This window comes from Oxyura jamaicensis, chromosome 4 (assembly GCF_011077185.1).
Source record: "Oxyura jamaicensis isolate SHBP4307 breed ruddy duck chromosome 4, BPBGC_Ojam_1.0, whole genome shotgun sequence".
NCBI lineage: Eukaryota > Metazoa > Chordata > Aves > Anseriformes > Anatidae > Oxyura > Oxyura jamaicensis.
The window spans coordinates 52,590,504-52,608,633 of record NC_048896.1 but is presented as its reverse complement, the minus strand read 5'-3'; the positions used below and the strand labels follow the sequence as shown (position 1 = coordinate 52,608,633).

At 36.0% G+C, this 18,130-nt stretch overlaps 1 protein-coding gene across 3 annotated transcripts in view; it reads right to left on the bottom strand.

Moving 5' to 3' along the window:
• LRBA (LPS responsive beige-like anchor protein) overlaps positions 1 to 18,130 on the bottom strand; it is a 395,253-nt gene that overhangs the window by 295,218 nt on the left and 81,905 nt on the right. For all 3 annotated transcript variants that reach the window (XM_035325418.1, XM_035325421.1, XM_035325419.1), the window contains exons 28-30: positions 17,322 to 17,493; positions 16,263 to 16,704; positions 6,819 to 6,952 (exon numbers count right to left, since the gene is read on the bottom strand). In XM_035325418.1, coding sequence (XP_035181309.1) covers positions 6,819 to 6,952; positions 16,263 to 16,704; positions 17,322 to 17,493 — 748 coding nt within the window. The remainder of the gene's footprint in view (positions 1 to 6,818; positions 6,953 to 16,262; positions 16,705 to 17,321; positions 17,494 to 18,130) is intronic.

Sequence of the window (18,130 nt, the reverse complement as noted above, 5' to 3'; positions counted from 1 at the left end):
TATTTTTCAATCTTAACTTTTAAACTACTGCTGATAACTAGCATTCATAGACAGAATGCCTTAAAGAGAAGAAAAACAGTCAGGTTTCACCCAGTCAAACCACCAAAAAGCATTTTTGGTATTCCTCAAGGAAAAGCCTTCAAATGATGTGCTGAAAATTAGAACAGTCTGCTTTACAGAAATAGAAAACAAAGGCCACAGAAGGGAAGAAGCTACATGACTCAGTGGTTCAAAAGACTCAAGTTGTTTGTGGGATACTGCATAGACACTGACATTGATTTTTTGACACACACTTTTGTAACCTACACACACACACAACACCTTTTCCCAACTGCCTGTTTGACTGAGACGTGAAAACTATTCATCTTGATAACTTTTGTATTTAAATATTTTAACTATAGCTCACAGCTTTCTCCCTAATGCCTAGCATCTCTGCTCTCACTAAAAAAGTCCCTCTGGTTTAAAAAAAACTGTAAAGTCCACATGTCCAATAATTGACTGCCAATACACTGCTCATACGTTGAAAGCTGCACACTGCTGGGGGAAATTCAACAAAATACAAAACTGACATTGTAGCCAAAGCCTCCAAAATAAGAAAGTCAACATACACACTATTTTGTTATCTAATGAGTCCATGCTTTTTATTACACATAAAATCTGTGAGCAGTAATGCACTAATTACTGGGTACGTCAAGGTCATCAAAAGTATATACAACTAAAATCCCACCACAGCAAATGCACAGTGGAAACTAGGATCATTTTATCATTATAAATAGATGAGGCTTTAGTAGCATAGCACAACGTCAGGAGTCAGTTACAGTACTTAGGCCATGAGCAAAATAATTGAAGGAAAAATTAGAAAAAAAATCAAGGAAAACACCTGCTAGGACAATGAAATGCCATAATTGCTATCATGAGGCTAATAAACAGACATGCACTCAGTCAGAGGTAATGTTTTTTCAAACACAATAGCACTGGCAAAAATGGTGACAGGTAAAGGAAGTCTCTGACAACACAGAGAGCATTACTTTTCCTTCTAGAAATCAAAACAAATTGTGCATAACAGAGAAAGATTAATTATAATGTGGGTAAGTGGAAAACTCTAGTAAGTTTTAAGTTAAAATCAACTATAAAATACAGACATAAAAAAGCACTGATAATTTGATTTTGACAAAAGCGTAAGTCAGGCATCTACATGAAGTGATATTTCTTCATGCTTATCATCGCATAAATCCACATTCCAAACTCAGATACCTTTCACTAAAAAGTGAATCTCAGATTGATCACAGGTGAGAATTTCAGCTGTTTTTTTTTTAGATGCGATTACCATGCATAGTAATTTTTGTATTCAATTTCAGTTTTGTAAAAGCACTTTTTCAAGGAAAAATAACTCAGCAATGGCTTTTTGTTCTAATATTTCTCTGCCTTTAGTAAAAAAAAAAAAAAAAAAATACTTCAGTAGCATATTTTCATCCACAACACACATGTGGGTAAGTGCAGTAGCTACTTCAAACATGTGGAACTAAACCAACTTATCTCTTCCTTATCCTTTCACTGATAAACTGGCTCCTTCAAACTGACAGTTTTACAGACATTAGCAAGAACATAAAAGAAAATGCAAATAGATCATCTGTCTAGCACCCTTGCAGTGAAACCTTATTGTTTATTCAAGGTCCCCAAGGGTCTAAACAAATAATGTTTCTAGCAATAAAATATTGTTAAAGATCCTTTAAGATCTTTATGTTTTTGCATAAGCACTTATAAACTATGTGTGGGCAATACAGAAGCAGTGCATGATATATTTTAGTCTGGGAGGATGGGGACAAGGTAAAAAAACAAACAAGCAATTGAATTAAATAACTACACTTCTTAATTCTGTACAACAGACCTAGCATACGGAAATATGCTGATATCCTTTATGACAGGAGTACCTGGTAAAATAATGAGCTCATTCAAAAATACATTTCCAAGACTGGAAGTGTAAATTGAAAGAATACAATGAAAAGTTTTACAAGCTAATATAAGGGATCTGTTACATAAACACGTCTGCAGGTTAAACCAAAACAGATTTCATAAAACAATGGTGCACTTTATAGTGAAGTTGTTCTAAAGCTGTTTTTATGCTGAAATAGTGTTAAACCATTTCCCTTGCATATCATTAACATTTGAGATTTTTTTTAGTGTCATGAAACTTTTTGGTAACTAGCCTTCAACTAGTGGTACTGTCAAGTCAGAATGGTCTTGGAAATAGTTATTGTAGTTCAATGAGTTTCTTGAACTACTACTGCACTGATGTAACTCACTTCGCATTCATTTCTCTTACTTTTGCTTGTCTCCCACTAACTTATTCTATTGCAAGACTTGAAGGTTATTTTCACCTCTCTAAAAAACAACAAACACCGTTCTTCTTTGCAAAAGAAACAAGCTGTGGGAGAAAACTTACATTTTCCTGTATGTAGGACTAGAAAGGAGTCAACTTGTTTTTTTTAAATCTCATTTTAATGTTTATTCCCAGCTTCCTTCAAAGCACCCACCTCCTTTTTTACCTCAGCATTTGACATGGCCTTGTTATTTTATTACTTCAGACTATGGGTAACAGACCACACCTCTACTCAGGAGAAGCAGAAATCCTGCTAGCAGCTCTGTATGGCTTAGCAGAAAAAAAAAAAGAAAAAAAAAAGTGTGCGTGTGTTTGTATTCTCTTCCTCTCCCTCCCTCCCTCAAAAACTGTTAAGAGATGGAGGATGCAGACAACAGAAACTGAGTGGAACTTCTCAGCACTTTCTACACTTGGAGCACCAGCACAGACAAGATGCAATTCACTCCTGCCTCCTACAGACCTTTCATACTCCCTCTTTATAAAAAATGATACTTGAGCAAGCAAATTGAACAGGAAAAGTCTCAAGATTACATTCCTTAGAGTAAAACAGTAATAATACACATATGAAATCCTTCAACATAAACATAGATGCTCAGAGCATCACATAAAACTGGGAATGCAAACTGAAAAGGAGTTCAAAAAAGTTAATGCCACTTCAGAACATTACAGCTGTAACCAAAACAATTAAAAAGAAAACTAAGGGACAAACAAAATTACAAGCATCTCACTAGCACATTCACAATAGCTCAAACACCTTCAGCAAGTCCTGCCTTTCCAATAGCCCTTCTGAACACTGTATGTGTGAAACTCCAATCTCACATTCAGGCTACAGTGATTTCAAGTAAGAAACAACTCAATTTCCTGCACCTTGGGTAATCACTAGTAAATCATACTCTTCTGCTCAATACCATGCTCTCTCTGTAAGAGACAAATGATCAGCTCAACATGGGCCATAAGAAGCTTTATTTTCTCCACCCATTATCAGGATCTTTAACAATTGGGATAACAATTCCAGCAGAAGACCAACCCAAAGATCATCAGCAACATAGTCAAAGGCAAGTTTCAACCACAAGGGGCAGATTCGTATTGAGGAAATACAAATACTTTTGTGCTGTGAAATACACAGGGGATTGAATAAGTGAGGCTGAGGAAACTTCTGCTCAAAGGCCACACTGTATGAGGCCAAAACATGTTTTCGCCCTCTTTCAAAGTATCAGTGTGAGCTTAGATGGTTATCTTTCCAACTTGTCAACACTTCCTATTTGGTAGGCCAGGACATGTCACATCCACTCGATATAAAGTCCAGTGAGCTCAGGACAATCTTCAGGGTCAAATATCTGAGATACTCACAGACCTCGAGCTACAGGCAAGATGCAAATTTTAGAAGAAAACATGGGGAAGGAGATTGATGAATTCAGAGCACAGGCAAACAGCAATGAAGACCTCTGGAACTATACTGACCGACTCATATTGCAACATGCAGTTTTGATATCACACCTGCAGATAGAGGATGCCCACATACTGCATAGAACTTATTCCCAAATTATGATTATATAAACAACTAAAACCACTGTCATTCACTGTTTAATCTTATTTCAGTGTTTATATCTTCCTCTCATTTCTTTTTTAGTAAAGCAATTCAAACCTACACAATAAAGCATTACATGTAAAGGTTCTATCTGCTTAGTCATTTTTAAAACATACCAAACAAATGCTTATTAAACACTTTATAAAATATATCGACATAAGAAAAAGCTGCTAAAATTTATGTTAAAAAGTAGCAATGTTTAAAATAGCCTTCATATAAAAATGTGAAAGCTCACAACTTACATTCTCTAACATATATCCTCAGTCTTAGCTGCTTTTAAAAAGATTTTTTCTTCCTTAATGACTAAGTAAACAGACTTAAAATAAATGTTAACTGAAAAGAAAAAAAAAAATAAGGACAAAGCATTGACTGTCTGCTGCAGGGAGACAAAAAATGAGTGGAAAAACATGATTTGAACTCAGGGAAATTTCTTTAATTTTGTTTTTATAGGAAGCTCACTTACTCTCACTCCAGTAAGGTTAAAGCCCTTATACAGAACAATATTCCAAATTTAAATGTGTGCTATTCACCTGAGCCACACAAATGTAAACTACACAGTATCTCCATTTTTTTTTGTTTCCATGCCATTACTTTACTGCAGAAAAAAAAAGAAAGTCATACATTTTAATCAGTTTAAGGCATGATTTCATTTATCCCTTCACTACTTCTAATTAATTAGATTGCCAGTCTAAACATGTCTTATATTTTTAATCCTGATTAGTTTCTTTTTATTCATATCAGTTCAGATTAGATGTCCATTTTTTGCCAAAACTCCCAGACGTGCTGGAAGCCACACTGTTACAAACTGCATCAGTATTGTTTATTGTCTGGATTTCTTATACATTCCACAGGCACCAGGACATTTATTCTTATTCTATGCTTCTTTAAAAGATTGAATGAAACTGAAGAGCAGTATTTATCTGATTTGTTCCAATTAAAAGCAAATAAATACTGACTTCAGAAATCATAATAATTAAGCCCATATCTAACCTGGGTAAACAGATGCGAATTTAATGCACTAGAAATTATTTTCAACAACGGTTTCAGAGCAGGTAAGGTTTTATAGTTTTAAAAACAGATCAGCTGCTAAGAGTTAATCTTCCCCAAACCACTTTAGCATTTTAAGATACCTTATTTTCCTAGTCCAAATATTACTTTTGGACTTGCATAGTGCTATCCCCCTGTGATTTCAGTGACTAAATGGATTCTCCCTTTTGCAAAGAATAAGAACATATTAGATTTCAATAGCTTTTCATTTCATTTATCTTGGCTGGAACAAAATCTCTAAGAAATGTAAGGAGTAGTTAAAATGACAAGAAATAACTTCCAGACACAAAAGGACATGAGAATGGATTACATTCTTTCCTCAACCTTTGAAATTTGGATGTAAGATCATAAAAATGGAAAACAGGGAGCTCAAACATTGAAAAGTAACACCAACAATCAGACATAAACTGAGATTTCCTTGATTAAGATGCAAATCAGTTTTAAGTCTTGACATTAAACTTCATGGGCACAAACAATCATGAGAGCCTACACAGCCTTCCGACTTAAGCATGGCTAAGTAGAAAAGCATGCCTTTGACACAGCGTATAAGGTTAAACATCATTTATCTCATACGGAACAACCAGAGAGAGTAAGGGTTCAAAGGACCAATTGCTTATAAACAACATACTCAATTTTGTCTCCACTGAAAAAACTGTCCAAAGCAATTAGTTCAGCATCAACATTGAATCTGACCTCAGGCTAAAGCTATTGGAAACACTTCTATATAATTTCCAGTCTTACTAAGCATTAACAAATATATCCTTGGACACATACCCTACAGTTTATAAATAAGTATATATATTTATGTAACAAAAAAGGAATGTTGTATTTAGACTAAATGTGAGTTAATTTAGCGTACCTGTTTTCCTGTTTTTCTTAATCTGTTTGAGAAGTTTTGTAATTATACTGCATTAATGGGATCAGACATTTACATTTGTTTGGCTAGGAGGTAAAATGAGTACCTCCCCTCCCCAGAGAAAAAAAATAAATTAAAAAAACTTTTTACAATAGAGCATTATTTTTGTAATTTATTGCTTTTTGAACAGAAGGGTTTGGGGTTGTTTTCTCTTTGTTTTTTCTTATTTATTTATTTTTAACTTCTGTGTATCTATGGCATCAAAACTAAGAATAATAAAACAATCTGTGTGATAAATGATCAGAAAACATCCAAAAGAATTAAATCTTATATCCATGAACCCATGTAATGTCAGTGACAATCGGTCCGGTTTAACCTAGAGTCACATTTATTTTCCTGTAAAGTACCTGGTACCAGTCTTTGTTAGACGCACAGATACCAAATGCAGGCCTGCAAGCTGCTATATGAGAGCATATAACAAAGATACAGACAATGTAGCATGCAGGATACAGAGGTCTCAAAGGCCCTTTTGTCTGACCTGATAATTTAGGACATGTTATATCACATACGCTCCAGTAGCTTAAAAAAAAACGTTTAAGATACAATCTTCCCAGATTGACACATTACCCAATAAGAAAATATAATCAGCATTAACCATCAATGTTCTTAATATAAGCAAGACTCACGTATAGACAGATATATAGGCAGCTAATAGATGTATTTGAATCAGTATTACCACTGAAAACAACTAATGACTTCATGTCTGAAAAACAGTTGTTCTCTTCTATCTACAGTGTTTTAATACCTGGACACATACTGAAAAACTCACCTTGATTAGAAGATCATGGAACAAAAACTAGTTCATTTGTGTTCAAATGGATGGTAGGGAAAGGGGAAGCAAGCATGGAAGAGTTGGGTTTTTTGTTATCCAATTAATTTTTACTCACCAGGAGATTCTCCTGACAAATCTAGGGCTTGGGCTGAATCTGAAGAAGAAACCACGCTGACAGCATTTGCAGCAATACCCATAGCAGCTGTAGAAGAGGAAATGGTTGATTTCTTCGGTGGTACAACAACACTCCTACAGAAGACAAAAAGTTGACAAATAATACTGTATGAAGGTTCACACATGATCTAGGACATACATTTCCATGTCTTGCCAAATTACTGTTCCCTTTCTATTTTCTTCTGTCACCGTCTTTGGCAATCTATCTTAACCTAAAGGACACTTCACTGTGGTTTAGTTTGCAATGGGAGTTTAGTATCTAATCCACTTTCTCAAAATCACTGAGAAACAAACATATAATTACAGGATCAGCAGGATAAGTGACTTGCAAGTAAGCTTTACTTATTATCTTAGTTTCCCAAGATTTGCCTTTAACTTCAAACAACTACTTACAAAAGATACCACAGGATTCACAATGAAAACTAAGACAACAGTCAACAGTAAGGGTTGCCCAGGCAGTATACTCCTTCTGGTATTCTAATGCAAAACTGAATGTTAATTGAAGAAGGATCTACTAAAGTTTAAAATCACCCAAAAATCTCAGAGTGCACATACTAACATTAACACATAACTCACAAATATAGCTAATACAATAATACATAAAAATATGAATATAGCTAATAACAGAAATTTGAGTTTAACTTGTTATATAAAGAAAACTTGATTGATAAATCAAAATGCTTTTCAGAGTTGAAGAAAGAATCTCCATTTTTTTATGTAAGTTTAATTTTAGGGCTTATAGTCAGCACTAAAGATTATACAAGAGGAAAAGATGCAAAGTGACAAGTTAGGCATGGAGATTTATCTCGTATATTACGAACACAACTATTTATGCTATACCAATTTCAATTAAATTGTAGTACTTTATTCCAAATACCTAAAAGGCCTTGTTAAGCATACGTTAAAGGCATTTTTAATTGCAAGTTAGCTCCATAAACATGCAAAAACCCAGCTAATGAGGTAAAGAGTACAGCTGATATATAATGCACTCCCACAGCAGCGCTTACTTTTAATTACCTGGTGTTAACCGTAAGCTGAAAGTCTTCAACATTCAATTTATTTAATCACATCTTTTGTTGACAGTACTATAACTACACACTGAAAGAATTCCCTTAATAGCTTTAAAATACTCATTTTCTAAATAAAGTAACTTGGAAACTTGACCCAAATTCAGGTGTGATAATAACAATCAAAAAAAGTTCTGTCCAGTATTTTTTAAATCAGTCTTGCTAGCATGAAAAAAAGATTTGACTCCCTTGTTCATCCAAAGGATGTCACAGAAGCTAGACCATGTTACTGATCAAATCAACCCTTCTTAATGGCAGGTGTAGGCAGCCGCCATACTGGGAGGTAGGACATGTCACATCATTATAAGGGTGACTGCTAATGTTAACTATACACTAAAAAAATAGAAGCAACAACACCTGAGCCCCAAGTCAGGATATTGTGCCTAAACCACGATTTTTTCATGTCTGTTTCCCCAAAACAACGATCTAAAATAAATAAATAAATAAATAAAATCCTTTTTTCAGATTGACTTCTGCATTATATTTACATTACTAATTAATTTTGCATTACCCAAGTATAACAAGGGAATATTTTGCTCAGTATTCTGTGACATTAGCTGTCTGGAAAGTGTTACTGCAATTTTGTAATGCACATTCAAATATCTCAAAAGGGTTCAGAAATTAATGGAAGTTTACTTAGTAGAAAGAAAATGCATCCACACAGTAAACATCTGGACATTTCCCCAATATCCACGATGCAGCACTGGAATCCAGGTGTATTCCCTTACGGATTTTAGGTTCTTTTACCCAATTCAAGAGATACTGACCAATAATATTAATCCAAATTGAATGGACATGTTACAAATGCTTTGCACTGTAGTATGTGGTCTCAAAACACAAGCTGAAAACATTTTTTTGCATATCCACTAAGTTACAGAAACAAATTTCCATTTCCTGCTAAGAAATACAGCCGCAATTATATTGGATACAAGGTGGTATGGGAGAATGTTTAGTGACAAATGCTGGTGCCACACACAGACGGCAACTGTGCACATATAGGTAGCATCTGTCTAAAACATATATAATTCATGTAATTAATTTTAAACTGGAAGACAAAATTACCTTCTAGGGTCTCTTGTACAGTTAGAAAGTCTTACATTTCTAGTGCTTGAAGTTGAGCACAATTTTCTCAAAACACCAAATCAGAATGGCTGTGTCCTCTGAATGTCTATGAACACTACTGATCCTACTGCAGGATTCTACTAAGAGCCCAAGCAACTCTGAAGCAGCTTGTACTTAAGAAGTCTTCAAGGCCAGCTCTGACCTACAACTTAAATATACTATACATACACAACTGGCTGAATTTTTTCTAATTTCAGATATTAGATGTCTCCCCCTTTTGGATGAAAATGCAGAAATGAAAATGCTTGAAGAATCAAGATGGAGTTTTAGCCAGGGACAGCGTTACTACAAGAAGCTCCTTGCAGCACAAGTCACAGTTCAGGAAATGCATGGCAATAAGGAAGCTTGTGTACAGATGGATCTGTTACCTTAACGCTGCTCCTCTGTACGTGGCAATCAATGGAGACAAAAGGAAATCTCAACTATAACAGATTTCAATTTTCTGTGCTATTTTTGACACAACACTATATATTATCATTCCTTCCTGTAAACTCCTACTGACCCTCAGCATGCTTAAGCATAGCTGTACTGAGGGAGCAATTTCAGTAAGTTGTGAGATCCTGTACAGCTACCTAAGGAGAGGTGCATTGAAGCAAAGGAATTAGAGGTGCTACTTTTTTTCCTTCACTGTACAGACAGCAGTGAATAACCTTTCTGCCATCTAAGATCTTTTGCATACCTTCTCACCTTCAAACCTACGAAGGTTTGAAAGTTCTTTCTCCTTCGCTTCCCTCTCCAAAGTGTCAATTTGAAGCACACAGCAAAAGGAAGAGCCAGGTATTATCCAAAAACATGATGTAAAGAAATCCCAAGCCCTGAATGTACTTTGTCTTCTGGCCAGCTTCCAAAATCTCTTGATTCAAAAATATTGCAAGAACAATGAACTAAAACACTGAAGCAACTTAATTATTTTACTGCATTAATTGTGTTAAAGTTTACTTACTGTAATGTACATCTCCAACCGCATGACAGACGACCATTTTTTTTCCTGAATATTTAGGTGTAAATGTAACTGCACAAACAATTGTCTTACAAGATTATTTAAATGCTAACACAAGTAAAATCAGTGTTATTAGCAGAAAAGCATACGACAGTGGAAAATCACATTTAAATAGCATAATAAATAAACTACATGGAAAATATGATAAATATATCATTTTAATAAATCAAACAGTGGCTTAGAAATTAATGTGCTTTCAGCTTCTATCAAATAGGGCACTTGCTTTCAAAGAGTACACAGATTTCTTTTTTGTAGCTAACCTACCAAGTACTTCTTATAAAGTTAAGAAGTGCTACATACACAAACAGAGTATCCAGAAATAAGTGGCCCTGCAGTATGTTTCGGTATATCTACAAAAATGTTTTTAAAGCTTCTGTAATTATGCGTTAATTTCATCAGAACAACAACAAAAATTCAGCAACCTCATACATGGCTACTGATGTCTCACATGGAAGAAAACCATCAATATATTTTACTCCTTAACATTTAAAGTACTACATCATTTCAGTTAACTCTATACTTTCTGGTTGCATTTATAAATTATGACATCCATTGTCATAATATTCAGATAAAGAAAAAATAATATAATCCAGAAGAAATGCACAAAAATATTCTTAAGATGTGTTTCAAGCAGACCTCCAGCGCTGTTGTAAAAACAAAAGTTTAGTTGCCTCATTCATGTGACTATCAGATGTTTTCCTTTTTTAATTTAAAATCAAATTTAAGGTCTAAAGTAGGAATTTACAGCACGTGAACTGATAAACGTAGGTCAGGCATAGTGAGAACTAGCCACCATAAATACATCTTAGCCAGAAGGTCAGTGTGTTATTAGTCCCAATTATGCTGAAGTGTAAGAAGCCTTCGTGTTGCAGACAATTATTCACTGCTGAATGAGCACAGACCACTGCACTGAACACTGACTTCCATCACAGACAAAGGCTTACACAATAATGATCTATTCTGCCAAATTCTATAAGGATTTACTTACTGAAAGCTTTCTTGTTTTCATGATCACTGATTTTTGTTTCAACATAAAAATACAAAATAACTATAAATATCTCCTAAGTTTTGAGCACATTTTTCCTAAATATTTATACTTTGGAAGTTGGCAAGTCTGCCATTAATCTTAAATATATTTTAAGTTACAGATTTTCCTTGGGACTGACACAAGTATTCCTAATACAACATGGGCCAGGCCAAACCGATGACCTCACTATAATTTCAAAATACTTACACGAGCTCTAATTCCTCTTGACATATAGGAATTTATATGGATTTAAATCTCAGCATTCCATTTTTTAGCACTGAACAGCAATACAGGTGACAGTTTGTCTGTTTCCCTAAGGGATAATGGTTTTCATTCAAAACCAAAAGAATTTAGTCCTGTTTCAGGCTACCAGAATGATGACCACTGCACGGCTCCTAAGCAATGAGCAAAAGACCGGTAAAGAAGATCAGAGACTTATTTTTACCCCTACTTCGTGAGCCAGGAAAGCAGCCTGCCATGTCAGTGTCATTCTATAGGCTCTGCTCTCTGTAGATAATACCCATTCTCTTAAGTCTCCCTTGAAATACCCAAGGAGAAAGGAAGAATAAGAGAGTCTCAAAACCATGAGAGATCACAGGAGAGGGGAGGAGGGAAGAGGGAAAAGAAAAGATGATAGAAAGAATACAATCATTTTGGGAGGAAGCTTTAAAATCAGCTTGGCAGGGAGAAGACTTCAAATGGTTGCCTCTTCAGCTCCTGCAGAATGCAGATTTTTGGGGTGCCAAAGGAGCTGAACTTCTCATCACAGCATAACTGCCTACACCTTGATCTACAAATTCCTCATTCTCATATTCTGTCCCCACCTGTGCCTGGTAGACTCATTCTTATAAACAAGAACTTCATTCTTGCTATACTTGAAGCCCAAATCACTGACACCTAACATATTAATTCCATATAAAGACAAATTTGATATATAAGCGAAATACCCCAATTAGCCATGACAAGGGCACAGGCATACCACTGAATGACTAACACAACCACTGACAGAGCCAACCTAAGCAGCTCACAATGTTCCAAAAAAGATAAACAAGCTTATTAACATACCTATTCTGTAAGTTACAGCTTAGCCATAGATCTACCATGATTTAAGAGCCTATATTCCTTAGAACCCTCAGCATCAGCTTCCTATAATCACATGATTACTGAGGGGTTCCACAAAGAGCAATAGTAACCAGGAGAGACCAAGTTTTTATTTTACAATGAACAATAAAAATGGCAAGCTACAGGTTATGCTTTTTATTAGATAAACTGATGAGAAATTTCTGGGTTTTGTTTTGTTTTTGTGTGTTGTTGTTTCTTTATCCTAGCTTTGTTGTTTGTTTTTTTTTTTTTGCTATTTTATTTAAATTTGCTTACAATAGTCCCCCCTTTTTCCTACAAAATTATGGTCAAGTAAGATAACTGTTGTTGTAGGACCCACTGAAATTGGAACATTAATTCATGTCCCTGGGGATGTTGGGAAAAGCCAATGTGAGTCTTGAACTTCATCACGATAAACCCTTGGCACCCACTAATCACATGATTGTATCTTCACATAAGATAAGGGGGAGATTTTTGGCATGGGAATGAACACACACCCGTAGTTGTTTGCAAAGGCTTGCAACCTGGCAGCCTTTCAGTTAGGTTTCACTCACATAGCTGTTACTGTATACTCTCCAGCTATGGTTGGGAAGTTGATAATCCTTAAGATATGAGGAGAGTTTTGATTTCTGACACAGCATTCCTGAGATAAATGCAGGATCAGAGAGATGCTTTGAAATTCCCAGAGATACCCCACTGGTAAACTGCTAGATGGGAACAACTTTCACCACAGTGATTTCTTGTTTTGTTGTTTTTTAAAGGAAAACAAGTTAAACAGTAACTCACAGACCTTGTTTGCTATCAGACAGAGTATATTTAAGCCATCGCAGAAAGTTAGAGAGCATCCTAAGGCTTGTTTTTCCAAACTTTTCCTACGTACCCTTAGTATTTTTGTGCATCCCAGAGATAAAAGCTATTATTTCCAACTCTTTTACAACCTCCTGTAAAAGGTTTTTCTTTCGCTGGCACAACTCCTTCATGCTATTGTCACTAAATACTGTGCTGTCATTTCAGAGCATAAACTTATATTTTAAGCAGAGTCACACTACCTAAAGATATAGGCACTTTGAAGTGGTCATGGAACTTTTCTCTATATATCATTTTAAATATAAATATTTCATATATGCAGTTATTCTATCTTTTTGATTAACTGATTTACTAGCTAGCAACATGCCTCGTCACAAATCAACATATTTACCAGAGATGCAAGATTGTGCATGTCACTACCAGATTATACTTGTCTAGGGATAAGACTTCTACATCATTAAGTACACTTTTGTCTACCTGACAGGCCCATAAAGGGAATGAAATTAAATAGTAAGCCACTGAGAAACAAAGAACCACTGACTTAACAAGGTCACATGCAAATGCTGATGGACAAAATATTTTATGCTAGTTCATGACCTTCTCCTCACATATTTAGCCCCTCCCTTTAAACACAAAAAGTCAAAGAATAGCTATACCCTCACAATGGTGTGGAGCAGTCAATGGAGCTACGTAAGCCCCTAAAAACTGCTTGCCGTCTGCTCTCCCATTCACAAGTGTGTTGCTGCCTTACTGCTTCAGTCTATGCACCACTATCACAATTCCAAGCACTCCTTTCACGTGTCTGTATGTATTCCTTCAAACTACTTTCCTTTCAGTATCTGACAGAGTAAACATCAGATTGTTCTTGTCTCAAGGTTAAGCAGTGTTCAGAGTTGCAGTTTAAAACGTCTGGCACTTTGGAGATGGGAAAAGGAAAGAAGAGTCCATCTAGGATAGCGCGGCACTGGAGAGGTAAAAGGGCAAACCAGCAAGCAGTTCAACTTTTCAGTGACTTGCTTCACCAAATCCAATTATACTGCAATTCAAGTTTTTTGCAGTTCAAATTTCTACTATTCAATAACAAACGGTAAGAATTTTCTGAGGACAAACACTAGTCACAGACTAAAATTGCATGCTATTTCACATCAATTGCCCACTTGTTTTGAAGAGCAACAACAGGTATTTGTAAGGAAGTACTAAAAGCAGCAAGGACAGAGAGACCAAGTTCTAATTCAGTGTCTCTACCCTTCCCATTTTCCCCCTCCACCTCCATCCTCCCACTGCTCCCTGAACATTTCCTCCTGTTCAACACTGTGAGCAGAACACATTATTTACTTTGAGACCAGAGCAAGTGGACCAAAAGCTAGCACACACCACCTGTAACCTAGCCAGAAAACAAGCACCATCTCTTCCCCTCTTCAAAAAAGAGATCTGAGCTGAGAAGACATGTTAGACAGCTGTAGCATACCACTGGCAGAGCTGCACTTCTTTCTTTGGTCATCTAAGGTTGCTAGTTTGAGAACAGCAGCCACAGACTGCAAAGACATCAGAGCCAAAGGATATCCATGAGTAAAGAGAAGATCAAATACTACTCTGGTAACAAGCATTCCCTCCCACCAGATCCACTGCAGGATTTCTGGATATGAATAAGGCTTTTCTAGAGGCAGGAATATTATGAGATTCCTTCTTTTGTTCTTTGCTTTGTTTACTGTCTTTGGAAGTCCTGTAGAGGTAAAAGCCAGTAAAAGTAGAAGACAACATGGCCTATTGTACTTGTGAAAAGATGAGCTAATGAGACTGATGTAACGGACACCAAAATCATTATCAAGAAAAAGGGATTTCAATCTAAAAGAAAAAAGAAATGCCCATTTTAAATTCATTGTACATTTGAGTATTAAGAAAGGCAGACGTATATTGAAGTAAAACAAAATGAAAAAAGTGTTCTAGTTATTACAATAAAACAGCAAATCTAACAGGCTAGGGATATATCTATTGAATGAAGCCTGATAGATTTAAAGTAGGCCCTTGGCAGAACACAGATACATTTTCATAAAGTAGTATGGGAGTACTGCACTGGTGGAAGGACACCTAGCTGATTACCTCCATTGTTATCAGTCCATTTCTTAGCTATTATTAAGCCAGTATGCTTTTGCAGGCCCACAGTAACAGAAACTAGATATAGCTGTGTGATAACGCACATGCTAATCTACACACAATTGAAATTATTCAACATCCATTTTAGTTGGTTTTAAAGGACCCAGGAAATAAATGTGCACAGTATAGCAGCACTCATAAGCCAATTCCTAATTTAGGAAACATAAAATGTATGGTTTCTCTTCTTCAAACTGGGAAAAATGTAATCAGGAAGCTAATGAGCTGAGTATCTTCTCAAGTGACACATGACAGCATTAAACTAGAAGTTTATTCATCTGATATATCATAGATTTGTTGTATCAGTCTTTACCTTGCAGATATTTCGTCTGCTCTGTCTCACATTGTTACCATTAATATGAAGAGAGATAACACCTGATAGTACAGAAAAAAAAAAACCACTTGGATTTTTTTTTGAATGTAAAGCACTCTCCTGAAGAAGCACCAGTCTATCTTTGGTATTTCTAAAAGCCATCTGCTTGAATAAATGCACCTAATCTATCAAGATTTGGTAAGTATGTCACTGGAATACAGAGCCACTTCAAATGTCAGAGCACAATGATCATGAGGGAGGATGATGGGGAAAGGGAGACAATTGGGAGGAGAGTTAACAAATGCTATGCAGAGCAGAAGATAAAGGAGGAGGCAAAAAACCATCTGAAAGTGCTGTAGTTAGGAATAAGAAAACAGGAAAGACAAAAGAGCAGCCTACACTCCATCTTTTATTTTACTCTTGCCATCATTTCTAGGCAATTTCTTGGCCCTCTTACCATACTTGCTTATGAGCTGTAACATGCATGGAAACAGAAGAGTCAACTTTAAAAAAGAAGTGATGGCTTTGAGACATTCAAGTATAACCCAATTACCAGTCGTCTTCCAGCACAACAAAACATCCTGTGAATTGTAGAGAATACCACAGTGTCTTCATGGCGAACCCATTTGGGGTCAGTGGGTTTTGTAGTCAACGGGTCTACTTAAAAATCAGAGCATCTTGATTATATTAAGTACTAGATGACAGTGTACGTGTGATCTGCTGAACCTCTGATTTTTTTTCTATTCCATTCAGATAGCTTAAGCAAACTGTACTAGTCCAAATATTTTATCAGTTACCTGTCAAAGGAATGGAACTGTACATGATGCTCAGCACCTCCATCTCCAAGTACTCCAAGGAAGGCTGGTGGCAGAAGAGCAGGATCCACTGCAGTCCCATCAGCTGGTGTGCTTACCAAGCTTCTCAGGATGTCTTTTACATTAACATTCTTTGCAGCTGGTACAGAAGTTGCAGGCTTACTATCTTCAGTTTCTGTCTCATTTCTGCCCTCCTGAGACTTATTTACTTCTAATGAGAGAGTGCTAAGTACTTCACTGATAGCATCTGGACCTGCACTGGCATTCAGTCCTGCTTCAACACAACCACCTGAACTGTTAGTTTGCCCTGAAGTTGGTTCCTCCCCAAGACCAGAGTCCATTCTTCGTAAAGGTGCCGTACTTTCTGAAACTTCACTGGAAGCTGAAGTTGAAGCAGTGAGAGCAGCAGATGGGTTCTCCACATCTGTTCATACCAAAGGCAGAGAACAAATTTGAAGTTCATTATTAACACAATTGTATTCACCACAATGCTCCTAAAAAAGTAACTCTAATAGGTGACAAAGGAAATAACACAGCTATAACTATTTCCTCTTGCCTACTTAGAGATTTAGTATTAAAGTATTTAATAGAAACTTGCAACAGAAGAAAATCCTTCCAATTTCTAAGCAGCATAAAAAGTCTCAACACCCAAAATTTGAGACAAACGAAACAGAAAATATTGACTCAGTCAAAGAATGAAAATGAATTGATTGCCCTAAAGAAGAGCAGCATTAAGAAAAATAGTCTTACATTGGAAACAAAAAACTGCCAGTCTACGCTTATGCATGCTTGACCTTAAGCAAGATAGCATTTTTTCTGCAATAAGCCTTCATGAATACTTAGCTACTTCAGTGAGATTAAACACCTCTATTTATTTATTAGGTTCTTCTTAGATGAGAAAGAGGGAAATGGGATACTTCCATGTTATTTATTTAGGTGGTTATAAAGCATATGTTTCTGTACAATCTGAAGTGGCCTTCTACAGAAATTTAAGATGCATAAGCCACATTACTATATTTAGCCAAATAACAAACAATTCACCTGTAGCAGGAGTTCCATTATTTTCATTCTCTGATTCCTTGAAAGACTGGCTATGGTTTGGTGGTCTTCTTTCATTCTGGGGTTCCAGAATATCTCTGTATTTTGAAACCATGAGCACAGAAATGAAATATACAACGGCCAAAGCCAAGAACTGAGCCTGTTTACTATCCTCCTGTAGAAAAGGACACACACACAGATTTTCTATTACAATTTCAGCAGCATGCTTATTTTGCTGTAAAGTATGCCCAGCGCTACCATAAACAGACTGAAAGTAAGCTGATACGTCAACAATGGAAGAACAATATTCTCTAGTCACAATTTGCCTCATCCATAAAGCTGGAGAATACAGCAATTGTATTCAAGTGGCACTAATCCCTTCATTTTTCATATATGACAATGTTGACTAAGGTTATGTGCTTTGACTACACGCTTCCAGTTAGTGCAGGGTCCCCTTTATTTACCAGTGTTTCCTCTACTGCATGATTACTCATATTTGCCAAGATATTAACATTTGCTGAAATAGTACCAGGCAACTGTATTCAAGAAAACTGGAGAAGTATTTATAAATTATTACATATCAGTGAAGGAATTGGAATAAATTCTAGAATCCAAGTTATTTTATTTCTTCCTCAGATTGTCCAGATAGATGTACTGTAATACATCAAATTTAAACAAATGAGGCAAATATGCATTGGCATTACTGGTATAGTGTTTTCAAGATGTTTTTTTTAAAATCTGTTTACAACATTTTAACATGAATTATGCCAAGTACCTCTTCAGGGTACTCAGTCACTCCTAGTGAAAGACAG